General features: G+C 41.2%; 1 protein-coding gene across 2 annotated transcripts in view; it reads right to left on the bottom strand.

The window, feature by feature from the left end:
• LOC147688594 (sodium channel protein type 5 subunit alpha-like) overlaps positions 1 to 18,575 on the bottom strand; it is a 1,046,042-nt gene that overhangs the window by 96,857 nt on the left and 930,610 nt on the right. For both annotated transcript variants that reach the window (XM_086941454.1, XM_086941453.1), the window contains exon 22: positions 15,984 to 16,250. In XM_086941454.1, coding sequence (XP_086797580.1) covers positions 15,984 to 16,250 — 267 coding nt within the window. The remainder of the gene's footprint in view (positions 1 to 15,983; positions 16,251 to 18,575) is intronic.

Here is an 18,575-nt window from a genome sequence, read left to right as displayed (position 1 = left end):
CCTTGGACAGCTATGGTCTCAGAAACGTTTCCTAACAACATCAGGATCTCCTATAAGAAACGGGGAATATGTGAGTCAACTGGTGGAAGCATTGCAACGACCAAAAGAAGTGGCCGTAGTGAAATGTGCTGCACATGGGAAGGGTGAGATTTTGTGACAGTGGGAAACAGATACATGGATGAAGTTGCCCACTTTTGCACCACCCATGTATGCATCTTTAATGGGGACTACTTTGGCGAGAGCACAGAGAATACCAAACTCAGTATAATGCTAGCTATTGCAGATACATGGGATGAGGTTAAGTGTTTACAAGGGGAATCGTCAGACCAGGAACAAGCAGGTTGGATCAGAGCAGGATATGAAAAGAGGGAAGATGACATTTGAGTTTCAAATGATGGTAGAGCAGTGTTCCGTTTAAACACAGAGAGAGTAAGCGTTTGTCGGGACACAACTCCCAGTCCCCTAGGGTTATATATCAAAAACAAAGAGGGAGTATCCCCAGGACACAGCGTCCTAGTGATTTGTAGACGAGGAGAGAGATGCAGTTAAGAAAGGATTCTTTCTTTATTTAAGAAACCCCTCACTCACCAACCTAGTTAGTGACATGCTTCATTATCGGGGGTCCACCCAAGTGACCGAGTGCCACTTGGGTGTGCTTCGAAGGCTGTAACTACAGCGGAGCTGGGTTTTTTGGAAGTGTGAAGGTGTTGTAAGTGAGTGAGTTAAAAATGTCTTTGTTGTACTCCCTAAAATGTTTAATTTGGAGTCCCAAGACACAGTTAAAACCAAGTGAGATACATATATTGGCTTAATTGACCAGGAAGTATCAGTGTTTTTGTGAAAATGTGGCCAACATGTTTCAACCTTTAAAAAATAACAGTGAAAGGTTTTCGTCAGGGCCAAGTGTATGAACCGGGAGGTCTGCGCACGCTAAGGCGCACCCTTCCCTGATTCAACAAATCGCCAGAATGTGTATTTATGGTTCGGCAAACTTACAGCCTTCTGTGTAAGCAAAAAAATTGGGACACTAATTGGAGTTTCACCCCATGGAAACCGTGGGGGGGCTGGTTATAGATGCATTGTCATATAACTCTGGAGCCCGCCAGACTACCTGCAGTGGCCTAACTTCCAAACAAAACAGCTCCGCTGTAGTGACAGTCGCTGAAGCACACCCAAGTGGCACTCAGTCACTTGGGTGGATCCCGATGATGAAGCAGAGTGAGGGGCTTCTTAAATAAAGAAAGAATCCTTTCTTTACTGTATCTCTCTCCACTTCTACAAATAACTAGGACGCTGTGTCCTGGGGATACTCCCTTCCCGCTTTGTTTTTGAGGTGGAGCAGTGTTGCCAGATTTTCGCTGAGTGCTATGGTGAGACAGATTCATGGAGAAACTGACATAGGGAGAGATGAAATGATGTGAATGTTCAGGCAAAATTGGTCTAACCCGAGATTCAGTTAGATTGCTGATGCAGTGTATCTTCGATGTGTCACGTGCCAACAAATGAATGCTGTGAAGAAAACTGTGGTTGTTTTGAGTCACATCGGGAGGTCGTTTCAAATGAATACAGTTGGACTTTGCAGAAATGCCTGTGTAATGCAGATGCGGCCAGCTCAGATAAGGGCATTGGGGCAGTGGGGAGTGGTAGGGCACGGCAGGGGGAAAGCGACGGATGGCGGAAGAGGTATATTTAAATAAAGAAATAATATCTCCTCCGTCTGCTTCCCACCTGCTGCGCACTGCCCCGCCCCACCACGCTTACCTGATCTGGCCACTGCTAATGTAATGGATTGAGATACATTCTGGTTGTTGTGTGCATCTTTTCATGGTGGGTGGAAGCTTATCCGACTAAAAGGTGTGATAGCCTCACAGTAGCAAAGTTATTGTTGAGAGAGCTTACCCCGCGTTTTAGGTTTCCAACGACATTGGAGTCAGATAGAGGGACGCATTTCCATAACAAGATCATAAAGCTGTTGTGTACTGCCTTAAACGTTGATCAGAGACTGCACAGTAGTTACAGGCCAGAAGCGCAGGAATGGTGGAGCAGATTAATGGGACTCTAAAGATAAGAATAGCAAAGGTGTACGCCTCGACATCTTTGAAATGGCCTGATGCATTATCTTTAGTCTTGTTTAGTTTGCGCAGCATTCCAGACAGAAAGACTGGGCTATCTCCACACAAGAGCATCATGGAGAGAGCAATGCGCTTACCTGCAGCGCACTCCACAGCGTTTATTGACATCTCTGATGATTTGGTCCTTGATTGCTGCAAAGGAGTAGCTGATGTGGTTTGTTCTGTGTCCCACCAGGGTGAAGTTGCGACTGTGCCAACCTTGAAAGCCCGAGAGATTGGATCCTGGTCCGAAAGCATGTAAGGAAGATCTGTCTTGACTCACAGTGGTGTGGTCCGTACCAGGTGTTCTTAGTGACCAACACTGCTGTAAAGTGCAGAGGTCTGTTGAAATGGATAGATGTCTCGCACATCTGTAGAGCCTCAGGACCTTCAGAAGAAACCGTTCCTCTCCCAGAAGTGACTCCAGCGTGGTCATAAGATCACCGGAGAGGACAAGCCAATCTGTGGGTGTTCCTGAAGGGGCTGGATACCCACCAAGTCGAACTGAGGGGGGGGTCAAGTTACACAAGGCCAGGTATAGACTCTGAGGCAGACAGTCATGTTGCGAGACGTGTAGAGTCTGACTCAGCTGAAGAGACTGGTGTGGAAAGTGGTCATGTGCTGCCAAGGAGGAGAGAGGTCACAAGGGAATCGTGGCCAGTGAGACAGAGAAGGCAAAACCTGATACTGGCATCCAAGAAGGATCTTGCTCCCATAAGTGAATCATCTGAATCCGATCAAAGTGAGCCAGAACATGCTCAGGGGACCATGAGGAGATTGAGGAGGTCAAGATTACCGTAATAACAAAAACAAAACCTCTCACTAGCATTCAATTCTATTTAGGTCAAAGATCCTACATTAATTCAAATAATAACATTGTCCCGATTAGAAACAGAGATTATTAAACAAACGTAATTTCTTTTTTTATTCAAAGATTATTTTGATAAGTAAAAACATCACATTCTCATTTTGTCATTGTGATACCATTTTTGTATATACAATCTATACATATCTTTTTATAATATATACAACCCCCAACCAACAAAGATCTCCACGCACAGAACAACCAAGTGAAAGCAGCCACACAATTCATTCAATCACACAATCTTGCCAATCTCACCAAATCTCTACAGAAAATTCAAGATCACAGAAAGCAACAAAAAGAATGATTTCATAAAAACATATACAATATATACAAACAAGCACAACAGAAGTAAAGCGCCGACGCGTGTTTCGGAAAAGGAATCTTGTCCTGAATTCCTTCGTCAGGGCGCATTAGAGTCCAGATTTTCATAAATCACACTGTGTTATGTGTGTCTATAGTAGGATGTCTCCTATCCAACTAAATAATAGCATGGGGGCTATATCTTGAGTCAGAAATAAATTGCAGACAAAAATTCTCGATAATCTCAGTAATGTTCCGAGACAGCGGTAAGCCAAAACACAAGAACGTTGACACGGCAGAATGTAAAGTTGATCCACAACCACCAAAGCGTAGGGTTGTCAAGTTAGGCCATAGCTCGGACGGATAACGGTGTGGATGAGTTCCCAAAGTCCATTCCAGAATACCGGGGCACAAACTGATTTTAAAGTTACAACGTCTAAGAATGCATGACTCCGTCGATAATAACGAAAGGAGGTGGAGAAGATAATACAAGGTCACTCTCGTTCCGGCATTACTGTAAATTCAGTAAAGCGTTTCGTCCAAACCTTTGGCGAAAATTAGTTAGATTACCGTGCCAGAGAAATGCCTTTCCCGAGTGGACATACCTTGCAAAAACGCTGGGGAGAGTGAGGTCCGGGACATTGATACTGATAACTGAGATCGAGTTGAGAGTTCCCAGAGTAGAGGCTGATGGTATTTTGACATTGGCTGGACCATACCCACCGAAACTGAGTGGCTTATGGAGTTCTTCCATGAAGTTTTTGGAACTGTTTCATAAGTAAAAGCAAACCCCTGATCATCAGAGGACTACAGACATTTCAAGAGGTAGTCATCCCAAGACATGCAATGATCAATAAGTTATGTATTGTTGTACAATTGAATACCCTCAACTTACTATGGGTGTGGCTGCATCCATATGTCGCCAAAGATCTGCCAAGTCAAATGGAGTCCACCCCGACATTTTCACAGCGCTTGGGTAGGGATCTCTCCCATGTCACTTATATTTATACTGAACCCAACACTAGCATCCCACATGCACTACACAGCACACTCTTACACAACACATGCTATCAGCAGATGACCGCCGTGGGTGCCCAGACATCAGCCAGGTCATGTCACGTCTGTTTGCTGATACTGCATTCAGTAGGCAGAGACAGGATTCACTTGTCCCAAGAGATAGCCCCCGAAAAAGCAAAATGCCTTCTCCACCTGTACCTATGTAGGATTAGGGCCAAGATTCCACCCAACAGAATAGAAGGAGCAGTGAATGTGACCCATTGCAAGACCAATTCTACAGCACTGCACCTTTTCACTGAGCATAGAGATATCCAAACTGAGCTAGATAGGATGTGCAAGAGGAGCACCATAGGGGAGGATACTGTTTGCCCCAAGACTTTCCAAAAAATAGATTCTTAGAGGTAGCAAAGCCACTGCACCAGTGCACAAACATGACAACTCCAACTTCCATTTGTGGTACAAGGGTGGCCCTTAGCGTGGGCCTAAGATATGGAGTTCCAGCTTAAGGCTATCAATCTTGATGATACGAAGGGAAATGAGTCTCATAGGGAAGGGTTGAACACCTGCATAGATAACTTGTGTCAGGAAATAGAGGATTCTGAGACAGATAGGTACACATTTTTGAAGGGAATGGGCAACCCCTAATAGTACAAAAATCTTTCACTGTATTCCTTGTTTTTCAGAGGTAAAGGAACAATTCCACTCAGCACAAATGAGAACTGCGGCGCAAAACTACACGTATCAGACATGCAATCTGCAATAGGGCACTTCCACACTGATGGATACTTACTTGCAGTGAGGGGAATTTGCCTACACCCAGCTCGTCTACAGATGACGGGGCCTTTGCTCCAACATCACCAGACACACTCCAACCCTGGTTATTTCTGAAGAAGATCTGTCAGAATTGTACCAACATCTGCTACAGAAGAAGGCAACTCTGTTGCATCAGGCTCTTGAGAAAAGAGCTTCTGATTACCTTGGCCAGACTTAGTACAAGGACATTGCAGAAGAATTTAGACTGTTTTCTGACACACAAGTAATTGTGAGAGAGTACGTACCCTTCTTCACGGTGCAGACGAAAGCAAATGCCCGCTAGTTGCAAATAACCAAATGGGAATTGTTGAAGATTATGAACAGACTGAGCTCAGCCTTAATGCAATCAAGGAAGAACTAAGAGCCATCCGCCTCATGGGGATACAACAACAATATATGTTGGACTTAATGATCGCAATGGAGGGAGGGGTTGGGCCAAGATCAGTGCATTCTACTGCAAATTTATCCCAGGAAATAACATGAACAATGAGACTTAGACTCTTGCCATCCAAGCACTGCACAGTTTACAAACAGACATGCATAAGGAGGGAGGTGCCCTAAGCAAAAATGGCACTCCAACTGGTTTTTCTGGCTCCCCTTGAGGTTAACTGGTCTGTGTACATCATTGTTGCCCATTCTCATCTTCATATTGTTTTTGTGTGGTTTGCTACAATTGGGGGTTTTGTGCTGTAAAAGTGAAGCCCTCAAACTGGGTAGGATGCTGGTAACTAGGAAAGTAGTACTAGTTAAAACTGAAGCACAATAAAACAATAATAATGCTACTGTCATGGTGGGTGGGGTAGATGATGTAGTTGAAAATTCAACTAGAGTGGAGTATGCTAATATTGAAAAAGTCAATGTTGATTTATGCTATGATGCATGAGTATATAATAACAAGATTGGATCCCTGTTGTCAAAATCACCCGATATGATCTCTCCATCAACATCAAATCAGAAATACGTGGTTAGGCAGGCTTTGCGACCTAGGCCTGAGGCAACTGATTGATAGATCACAGGTGGGGTGTCACATACCAGCAGAACAAACACACACAAACAGGAAAACCCAGATCAATCCCACAGATAGACAGCGACACCACAATGGTCCTAGGAGATTGGACAAAATAAAGCACACATGGCATGAGGGGTGCGCATTCCCCAAACACCATAATGTTAGATGCCACATTACATTAGGAGCACTCAGCCAATCAGAACACAGCACAAGCAGTGATCAGACGCTCCCCATGCCGGACATCTGGACAAGTTACGCACTGGCCCTTATTGTGTCCACGCCCATCTACATTTGTTATCAGGTGGGAGTCATTTATGACTCCATGATTAGGCCTGCATTCCTCTTCCTATAAAGGATGTCTGAATTATTTTATGATGGTCCAGGAAATGTAGATACTGGGGCTGAGTTCGATTGTACTTTGAGACAGTAATCAGACACTGATTCTGTAACTGTTCTCCCAGCCGATGAGTTTGATTAAACCAACTGTTCCTGTTTTGCCAAACACCTCTTGTCTTTTGTTTTTTCAAGGTAAATTAACATTTGAGCAAAAATAACATTAGTTTTAATTTCTTTACGAGGACAAAATGCCATCACTATTTCTGTGCCAGTTAAGAGTCAGTAAAAATACTGCATATGCTATTTGTACCTGGATACTAAATGTGCCTGCTTCCCTGGAGATCTTGAAAAATATGCAGAGGTACAGCTTAAAATTCCAGCCTGTCAAGGGTGATCACTGACATTTAAGTAGACTAACACTGACCATTCTGACAGGAGAATGCACACACAATGAGAGGAGACTGATCACTGTGTCAGGTTACTTAGTGTACAACCTCAGGCCTCATTAGAATCATCCAGTAGGTTACATATGCTGCCTAGATGTCATTATACACTTGATCCAGTATGATAAGTAGGCATGAGTGAATTTTGCGAATCTCGTGTTCGCGAATTTTGCGGATTTGCGAACTCGCAATCCGCAAAATCCGCGAATTCTCGCGAATTTGCGGATTTTTTTTTTATGTTCGCACGGGTTTCTGCAAGTTCGCGAGGGTTATGTACAATTTTGCAAATTGCGAAATTGTACAAAACGCGTGCGAACTTGCAGCAACCCGTGCGAACACAATTATATGAAGAGAAAGAAGCTCCTGGCCACAGGAACAGCACGGGGATTGCGCTCATGAAAGTCAAGGATGCAAAGGCCTCTACCCAGCATCACAGCTGATTTTCCACAGTAGATTTGGGAAGAGGCACACCTGTCCCGCCTCGAAGACGCTCATGATTGTTTTTGGGCTAATGAATGAGTCACTGATTTTGAGCATCAACTAGTTCAAGCGACCATGCAAAGGCCGCCCTCTACCCAGCATCACAGCTGATTTTCCACGGTAGATTTGGGAAGAGGCACACCTGTCCAGCCTCGAAGACGCTCATGATTGTTTTTGGGCTAATGAATGAGTCACTGAATTTGAGCAACTAGTTCGAGTGACCATGTGTGTGTTACTATGCAATCGCCCTGAAGGGCGCAGGGGTCCCTTGAGTGACCTGTGTAAGGCTGTGCCTGTAACTATTTTACAATGGCGCCAGCAAGCTGCCAGCGCCGTTGTAAAATAGTTACAAAGTTAGCTTGCACAGGAAGCACTTAGATAAAATAAAGCAGCACCTGCTTCGTTTTATCTAGTGGTTCCTGTGCAAGCTATCTTTGTAACTATTTTACAACGGCGCTGGCAGCTTGCTGGCGCCATTGTAAAATAGTTGCATGAGTGGGGGTTCAACTTTTGAACCCGTTACGCTCGCGGATTTTTTTTTGCGGATTTTGCGGGAAATCCGCAAAATTCGCGGATTGCGGATTTCCCAAAAATCCGCAAAATCCGCGAGCGTAACGGATTTCCCGCTCATGCTTAATGAGAAGCACACATTCAATGGAAGTTTCTACATTATCCTATTGTGAAAAGTACCATTGCCATTCAGATATATTCAGGGATAAAATCACTTTCACCTTTTCGTTATACATATTGCCCCAGCATATAAATTGGACAATGTGAATGATGCAATGCTAAAATAAAGTATACAAAAAAGTTATGGATGGAATGGTTCAATCCATCACTTTTTTTTATACTTAGTGTGTCGCCCTAAGTAGGACAGATATGCCCAGACATGGGTTTGTTCACAATTTGTCAATGGAACCAAGTGGTACCTGGCTGATGACTTCTAACTTAGGTGAAACCGGTCCTGGGTTGATTGTGTTCAGGTTCGGGGAGAACCAGGATTGGCAGTTAAGGCTGGATTGTCCCCACTGGAGCAGGGTCAAGAGTGACTTGCATATAGCTGGGCCCAAACTGAGGTGGCATTTTGTGCAAAATAACGATGGGCTGGGATGCAGCCCAAGAAATTAGCAGTGGCTGAGATTAATTCAAGTATCCAACCATCACTTTTTTGTATACGTTAGTGGGTTGCCCAAAGTTAGACACGTATGCCCAGATGTGGGTCCCTTGCACACTGTGTCACTGAACCCAAGCTATACCTGAATGATGACCTCTAACTAGGGTGAAACCAGTCCGGGGTTCCTTTGGGTTTCAGTACAGGGATGATCAGGTTGGGCGGTTCAGACTTGACTGTTCCCATGGGGCACAGGGTCATGACTGATTTACATATGGCTGGGTCTAAACTGGAAAGGTGTGGTGTGCAAAAAAACCCATGATGATTTAGCCCAGATCTATGACTGTGGGTGAATATTTGATTGGCTCAGCATCTGTTCTTTTTGCGAGTTCTGACCATGCCCACATATGTAGATTTCTATAATGTTATGGATTGCAATGTTACATTTGTTTAAGTAACAAGGCAATTTTAGTTTTTTCATACAATTATGTACCAACAATAAGATGTTTGATATAAAAAAAACTTTTAAGATGTGTGCCTTCATTGCTCCATTATAAATATCTAAATGATTTTTTTTTTCTTTCTGGTCAAAGCACCTCAAATGTAGTAGCATACATTACAATATGAGGCGGTGTGTTAATTAGAGGGGATTTGTTATTTTTAGTTTTTCATATACTCTGAAGTTTGTTGCATTTAATGATGCCTAGTACTGACACTATCAACTACCTTTCGGTTGAAGCATTTCATAGCGACATTGCAGTATAAACATTAAATTATGACATTGCTGATGTTATGTACTCGGGCTGTATCAGTAGAGAAATATCTCATCCTTTGAGCAAATGTTTTCAGCTTGTAGTTTGTTTTAAAACTTAGGTCTTTGTAGCTTAGGACTTTATCTAGATTTTGGTGGACTGGTTATTCTGTTACAATGGTGGTGGATATCCCGTCTACCAAAATATAAATCCCATAGGATACAATGGGATTTATATATTGGTCGACGGAATATCCGTCACCGTTGTGACAGAATAACCAGTCTGCCAAGATCTAAATAAGGCACTTTGACCTGACGCGGCTGATAAATATGTTTATGTCTGAAATGGGTCAACATTTGTACAAAAACATCACTTATGAACAAATAAAATCAATAATGATTGATACTGCAAACTTCAGACGTGAATTCATGTACACGTAATACAACAACACAGTATCCACTGAATTTCAGATATATAATGAATACGAGTGAACGTATCCCTAGTGGGAGCAAGAGTTTGCATTTTTCAGTCGTAATTGAAGCAGTGGAAAATTGAAGAGTTGCCATAGCAAACAGGTGGCTGTGTAACCTGGGCAAAGGGGATGGGAACAGACACTTCTGACAGAAATCTCTAATTTGGGATGGGACAAAGGCTATTTGGTAATTGCATATGGGTGTTCCGAGTCTTTGATATAAAAAGAAATGCTGCTTTTTCCTAGCATTACATGTCCCCTGCCTAACTGCATAACAGCTGTTACTGGGAGCAATGCTCATACTGGCAAGCAGGTCTCTGCCTTTTACATACATCATGTTTTGAGCTTCTTAGTGCATCATCTAAGGGGTGGGGGTATTTCCAGATATGGTCAATGTGTCAAGGAACCCAGGCTACACCCCACTCATTATGTTCAACTGGAGCCCCCTGTGTACCATACACAGCGAATATGTCTTATCAAATAGGGATGGGCCAATTCTGATACAAAAATAGTTTGTCCTTGTCTCTAATGGCAAGCCAAGCAAGCCCAGTGAAATGGAATGAACCTAGAGAAACTGAAATCAGTGTTGAATACTGATTAAAATGAATTTACACTCATCACTTTTTATTTTTCTCACTACATTCATCAGGCTGCCTTTATCCATTAGCACAATGTTCCCTCTTTAAAGAATCTGGATGAGGTGCTGGTAGTTGGCGTGCAAAGGAATGCCAAGTTCCTTGAAATAAATTATGGCCCTGAGTACAGCTACCGGGTTAATACTGTTTGCACCAGAAACAATATACTTAGGGCCAGATTGTCAAAATGTTGCACTGCGTTTGCCTCTCAAAAGTGATGCAAACCAGCGCAAAATGTTTTTTTTGTTATTTACTTTCCAGCGCAAAACTTGTCCTGGGCTGGAAAGTTGCCTAAAAGTAATGCAAAGCAATATGAATTGCTGCTTTGGTTTACTTAGCACCAAGGGTGTGTTCCACGGCTGGTACATGGGCATTTCCTTGCAACCACCGATGGTTTTTGATGCAAAACCCTATCTACTAACAATAGTCTACAGTGCTCTGCATCAAATGTTAACACCACTTGAAGCAGGCGTTAAAAGGAGAAATGTTTTTCTCTCTACTTTCTTTTCCGACTTTGAATGCATGCTGCACTGTACAGCATACATACAAAGTGGGAAAAGTTTTAGAAGTTGTCTAGGCATAGTATATTGTACTGGAAGGAAACCCTTACAGTACAAAACCTATTCTAGACTCATGTACACATCCTTGCACTATGGTATGTGCTAAGACCCTTGGCAACAAAATTCTGAGCTGGCACTAGGGAGAGGGGGTGAGAGTGCCATATCAGTGTAGATATGGTACTCTCCTGCTTTCTCCCTGTTAAGCATCGCAGCCCAGCATTTTTGCCTGCTGCACTACGTTGAGTGACATTTTGGTAAATCTAGTCCTCAGGTGGACAACGTGCTTATCCAGTGCTATTCGTCCACAAGTTCATGGCAGCTAAAACATGGTGAGAACCTTCAGTGCTGGCTTCAGTACTGGTGGTGTGACAATCTCTTTTGATGTCCCCGCCTGCAAGACTTCCTTCTCTGATTCCCTCACTACCACCTGGCCCCTCATTTCTCTATAGCCCCTCTCTCACATACATTTAGGGCCAGATGTAAGGCTGTTTTTTGCTGTTGCAAATGGGAAATCGGCCCATTTGTGACTGCAAAAAAGGGTGTTGGTTTGTACAAATGCTATTTTGCAAGTCAGTGACTCGCAAAATAGTGCTTACGAGTCGCTATTAAGAAGGGGCCTGCCATGGGCATCTCTTTTTAATAGCGAATCAGAATGGTATGTACCTGTGGTATCTGCTCCAGCTTGCTGCTCAGCCTGTGGATGTTGCTGTTACCACTGCAGCTCTTCAAGGAAAACAAATTTCTACCTGATTCAATGCACATCTTCGAGTGTTCCTTTTTTAAAATTTTAAATGGAAGTTTATTCTATCAGGCTCAATCTCGCCTGAAGTTACTCGCAAGACATCATTATCATATGGCATTTACTATTTTCCCATCACAATGGTGACCACTTTATTAGTGTTATCTTATTATTTTATTGGAATCTTATTTAAAGTTTATAATGTTATCATTTCTGTTATGAATCATTTCACCAACATGCATTGTTTGTGTTCTTGCTTTTTATGCTGGCATTATTAGTACTTATTTTACTTTATATTACAGTACTTAAGAGGGCCAGTATTTACATAACTTAGCGCATCTGTTTTAACCTCATAGCTGCTATTACACATTCCTCCCCAGTGCTGCGCTGTCCATTAGAACTAGTGCTGAATGGACGTTCAATGGTCGTGCGCAGCACTGGGGAGGTAGTGCTGCCGTCGGCCAATGCACCGAGGCAGCACTTAAGGGGTTAATAACTTACTGGCTTACCTGACAGTGATGTCTTCTCAATTTCTTGTTGGTGAATCATCATGGGTACTGTTAGAGTATTTATTGCAAAGTTACTTCAGATTAAAAAAATCCCTATGGTATGCTTTAATTAGATCTATGAGCAATTTTGCTAGTATGTTACGTGATTTTCAGATCACTTAAGCTATTATATGTTACAGTGCATTTTTGTACCATTTTTACATGACTTGTCAGGTCATTTACACTTTTATGCATTTTGATACGATACCTTCCTATGTTACGTGACTGGTTAGGTCAGACATATGCATTACGGTATTTTACATTTCTGTTACGTGACTTGTCAGGTCACCAACATTGTTATCATTTTGGCATTTTACTTTGCCTTGTTCGTGACTTGTCAGGTCACTTTCACTGTTATCTATATTACCTTACTTTTTACTTCTGTACATGGATTCGTCTTTTCCAACGTTTCTTTCATACATTAGATTGCACCTTACTGTGCCTCCTTTGGGCATATGTTATATATGTCATTGGTTGTAGTATCCTATGTTTTCTTAATCTTTGCATCCTATTACTTATTTATGTTCTTGGGATCTTTGACACCTTGTATTTCATTTACATGGTACCTGTATTTTGATTTTCATTGTGTCACTTTTTTATCCTCTTGCATATTTTCAAAATACAAATCGTTTTCTTATACTTCTCGCTTACATTTTGTGAGTGTTTTCTTGTCTTTGCCTTGCACTGTCCGTTTTTCCGTGCTGTTTCTTCTTGCCATCTTCAGTCTAGTCTGGCCAACTGGTATGTTTGGTGGTGATTTGGAGCGTCCTACTTCAAGTAGGTGGCAAGCCAATAGCAGACTGGAAGGGGTCCTCAAGGCACCCCTTCCCCCTTGGTAATGGATGCACAAATGTTGAGAATGGATGCAAAAATAGTGTTTAAGAGTAGGCACTGGTCCCACGGACCACTGCCTACTAAATAAAAACCTGCTTTATTAAAATAGCAGCCACAGAGATGGTGATCTGCTGACCCCAGCAGGCCACCATCCATGCGAGGGCTGGCCTTTCCCAATTGTTGGCAAATTGTGACCTCCCTCGTAAATATTGATGAGGCAGATCATTTGTGACGCCATTAGGAATCGTAAACAGTTTTTGAGACACAGTTGTACATTTGCGACTTGCAAAATGGAATGGTCATACACCTGGCCCTTAATTTGTTTTAAAGTGCTGGTAATGGCTGGCTTTAGTAATCCACTCGGCTATAGGCATAAAATACGGATTTGTTCTTTGCAGCAGGCATATTAACCCTCTCTGCTACTTAATAGTAAGTACAAACTGCCTCTAGACAAACCTCTGATCCCTCTTTCTAGCGAGGAACAATGATCACAAGAGTTTTCTTGACATTTTTACTGCTGCCCGAAAGCTGGATGCACAATGAGCTCTGAGGAAGGTGCTTTTAAATTGTAAGTTATCACTAAACACAACCCCCCAACCCCCCGAGATTAGTGCTCCCCTTCCAGGTCCGCACTCACTGTGGTCGCACGGCCCTAAAGCCAGCCCTCAGAACCCTGTTTGTAAGACGCAAATTCCTTCCAGGATGAGAAATTGTAAATGTATTCCAGGTAAAGAAAATTTTTATTTCTTGACTTTTTGAAAAAAATTGTCCAAGTAGTGCTAGATAGATAATTTGCCCAACCAGCAAAAAGCACTTGTGCAATCACTGCATGGGCACATGCCAGCCATTTTGGAATCCCATTCACGGTGAAAACAAGACTATGCATCTGAAACGGAAACAGCCACTATGCAGGTCTTTTTATGGTTATTCTGACTTTCATTGCTAATTTTATTATAGTGCAGTCACTGATTTAGAATCAGGTATTTGTAAGCGGGTCCATAGTTGTTGAAGTGGGCGAAGAAAATTCAGCTGTCTGCTGTGCTGAGCTTTTTTAATGCTAAAATGCAAATAATGGAAATTTAGTACCAGACTCATGATTAAAGATATAATAACTGTGATGACTGATCGGGGAAGTGTTGAGAGAAACTCCAACGTCGTAGGGGAGTGGAAACATTAAACTTCTTCCAAGAGGATGTGTCAATATAGAAAACTTTGCACTTCACAAGGTTTTCCAACTTTGCCCCGGTTCACCCATGTACCAACAGAAGGGCAGGAATGGTGGTTTTGCAAAAGCAAAACCTACTTTATGTGAAAGATTTCTCCTGCTTACATAAAACGAATACAATTGCAATATTTTACAAAAAAATCACAAAGCGGTAAGGCGAACAAGTTTTAATTTCATTCACCCCCGACTTTGGTGATCATTAAAATGTAATGCATTTGTTGTTATATCACAATAACGTCTGTGTATTAAATTACACAAAAACAGCAGAAACAAAACAGTGATCAGCTAAGTATCAGTCTGTTACAGTCCTGTTGAGGCTGTGAGACCCACTATCTGATACCCTTCAATCAGATTATTTTCTTGAAAAGTTTGGATTCAAGGTTCCTTCTTACCTAGTGATAGTTTGGTTTATCTAGTGATGAAGTGAAAAGTTCATTTTATTTGTTGGACTGCATTGTAATCATGTGTAGAACGTATCCACATATAATTTTGCTAACTATAATAACATGAGGTGTTAGAATTTTGAAACATATTAACGCATTATCTGACATGGTCTTGTTCATGGATAAGCGTCATGGAGAATTAACATAGGAAAGAGATGTAACTAGCAGAAAATGTTAACATGTAAACTTGTGCTGTGAAGACGACATTACACGCATATTAAAAATGTTTAACATTTGATATTTCTTATTAGTAGGTAAATGTATTATTTGAAATTACATTAATGTTTATGTGAGTCCGTAAAGCTTAAATGATGCATTCTTATGTTAGCTAAAATCCCAGGCCTGAAATACAAGTTCCTGAAAACTCTTGCTTCAGGATTAGTAGTTGAATTTCATGTGCCCTACAGAATCTGTTTTTTCTCATGTTTCCATTGCAGGTGGAGAAACATTCTTTATGAAAAGTAATGTTTTTGTTTTAGTAGCTAGACTAGGAGAAAAGAAGTTACAATTACATGGGGTTAGACTTGATGAAGACAGAGAAAGTTTCACACGGGAGAAGGTCTGGGAACCAATGACAAACTGTTGTGAAGAAGATATATGGACAACACATGTGGAAAAGTACATCTGGAACTGCACCCAGAGTGGATGGCGTGATGCGAGAAGCATCATGGGAAGGTTACCTGTGGATAACTGATTGTTGGAACTAGGGAAAGTGGCCACTTCTTTCTTGCCTTCGAAGGGAGAGCATCTCAGAACAAGCTCTTTCTTTACGATAGTGGCTTTAAGCTACTTGACCCATTGATGGTGGACAAATCTCTTAGGAAGACTCCACGTATCCTGCTTCTTGAACTCATTGTCTTACTTATGCTGCACCATCTGAACTTGATACACCAATTTGGATTCATGCTAATTACATTGTATTTCTATACTCTCGTGTTGAGGTGTCTCTATGTTCGGTTATTTTTAGCTTTGTTATAAACTAACTAACCTTAATTAGTAGTCTGTGAGTTATTCGAGTTACTGACCTATTGAATATTACATAACGACTTTTCTCCCCTTTATGCTTACATGCTGAGAAAAAGAGCCATCGAAGTGTGACTCTAGAACAGGTCTACACCTAATGTACCCCGCCCTTTGACTAGTGACTACTGAAAATCAATGTGTTGTGCGTCAGATACGGAACATGCGTTTCCGAAAAGAATTGAGACAAGAGAACAATTATCATTTGGTTCTATGGTTAGACACACAACTTCGTTCAATAAAAGCAAGAGTGGACTCTTTATAACTTACCACCTGCAAAAGTGCAAGGTACCCTGCAGCTACGTTATCGAAGTTGACCTTAACTTTCTTCCAGTGATTGCCTGTTATGTTGCATATGGTTTTGTTGGTGATCTCTTCGTAGGGAATGTCAGTTCCATCTGTGGCATTTACACATCTTCCAAACTTTCCCGCAAACAGATTGACCCCCATGATGCTAAAAATGAGCCAGAAAATGAGACAGACCAGCAGAACATTCATGATCGAGGGGATCGCCCCAATCAGGGCGTTCACAACAACCTTAGACAAATGAAATGAAAACAAAAGAAATACTGTTAGTAACAGAAGTAGTTCAAAGAATTACAAAAACACTTCCTAGCCTAACATTTAGGGTTTTTTCATTCTAACCCCCATGACAGTGTTTTGCTTTCTTTTTTAATGTTCTCTTCTTTGCCTCACCGAATCTGCATTTACTAATGATATTTCTCAGCTGGTCCTTACTGATGTTAACAATAATAATATTATTTTCATTACAAAGCAATCCTTTTTCATGTCTGCTAGAAACTGCAACTGATCTACATCAACATTGTCACAATTTTCTCCACCCTAAGTGATTCAAAGCTTGGACGTGCGTAGTACAATGTTGGCCACATTATGAATGTTACCCAAGACTCAATATGTACCAACACAATGGCTACATATATCACATTATTCAGAAGTTCGCCCAACCTAGCGTTTATGCGAGGTCAACAAACACGAGCCTGAACGGCACCGCATTACATTGTATGGAATCAATTTACATTTTCAGGTAGGACACTCAGACAATATAGTATTTTTAGGAAGCAAACTGATAACCAATGGAATTATTCCAAGTCTTGACTAATAATGCCATGATTAGTAAGACTGACATGGACATTGAAAAAATGAAAATGTATAATAACTTGAATATGCTATTCCTTTTTTTTGCATTGTCTATAGGCTAGGCAGAAAATATAAAATGGCGTACAGATATAGTAAACATTGCACTTTATATTTTTTTGCATCGTATGTATGAAAGAGGCAGGTTCTTATCGTCAGCATGCAGTGAGAACCCGGTGCACAATGCTGGTTTTCCATTTCAAGGCCGGTCACATACAAGTGTGTTCATGCATTACAAGGCATTCCTCATAGGTGCAGTCATTCTCAAAGGAAAAGTATCATGTGTCGACCACATGTGCAATACAGTAGGATCAGCACATATTAACCTCCATTTCCACATGCATGCGTGGACAATATTAGTGAAACTTTAAAAGTTTGCATGAGCAAATATGTTACACATACAGTGCAGCAAATGACATTATACATCACAGAACATTAGGTACCCACATCTTTCACAGTAAAAAAGACATACTTAAAAGTATTTAACAGCAATCATTGAGTGTTTCTCTAAATAGTATTTTCTGACATGAATGAAATTCACCAGTCAAATGGGCAAACTACCAGAAGACTCTGCACATTCCTTTGAAGCGTTATTTGAACTAACTGCATAGTTCGTTTAGAAAGCTTAAGAGCCATATGCAATTTTTTATGAGATTACACGAAAAATCTGTTAAAGGCAAGACATCACCGTAAATGTGCAGCTCGATTTTGAATATTTTTAAAGATCAGTTAAATGTGTGTTAGGGTCAAAATAGATCTCTGCTGGAGGGTGCTTCCAGCTCAAATGTGGAATGACAAAAAGCATCAGACGGCTTTTCCGCAAGACAGCAGAATGAGCATATTTTGGGGTATAAAGACATTTACTTCTTAGACCAGGATAAATTCACCAAGGTATAGTCACCTTCGACAACATACTGCAGTCACTATGAAATATATTCAATAGATTTTACTTCTGCAAAAATATGCTGGAGGCATTTAACTGCACCTGTCATCCAGTGTTATCTTAAACGGCCTAATATGGTGAAAAGTGAGATATTTAGCTCCAATTGTGAACACTGTCAGAGATCATCAACATTATCAAACATTGCAGATTTCAGAATTGGACCAATTTGACTCTTTGATGAAGAGCCGGAGACCATACTTTGAAGAACAGATCATTTATTCTCCTTAGTGAATTTTCCTACTCTTCAAAATCTAGCCCCCCCACCTTTAAAGTAAAAGTATTTTGTTAGATTATCTTTGCAAGTCAGTGACAGACATCCTCTGCAGTGGGAATAGGGTACGAATGTGGAAAAATTGCGCATTTTTCTCTGCGGCTCTCTGTTTGAACTTGCGTGCGAGGTCTGTCCTCGGGTACAAAAGTCATGCGACCTATTAATCAAGTATTTTCTGTTGACCCTGCTTCCAAATGTAAAAATTACACTTAAAAAGAATAAGGTGGACAAAAGAAATTACCCCAAAAACACAAAACCTAATAAATAAGAGTAATACAAGATCAGATGCAAAAAAAATGCCTGAACCTAATCTATATTTTGAAATATTTGCATGATATTTTAATACATATTTAAATATATGCTGTGTAGAATTTAGCTTTAATACCCCTAGCTATTCCTCTCAATTAGAACTCAGATTATTCTATGCTTTGACAGGTAAGCATTAAAAGACACTAATATAAAAATAAGTGTATAGCCTTTGGTTGCCATTTCT

The sequence above is a fragment of the Lissotriton vulgaris genome, chromosome 10 (genome assembly GCF_964263255.1).
Source record: "Lissotriton vulgaris chromosome 10, aLisVul1.2, whole genome shotgun sequence".
Classification (NCBI taxonomy): Eukaryota; Metazoa; Chordata; class Amphibia; order Caudata; family Salamandridae; genus Lissotriton; species Lissotriton vulgaris.
Note: the sequence above shows the minus strand (reverse complement) of the source record. Positions and strands in the feature narration are given on the sequence as shown.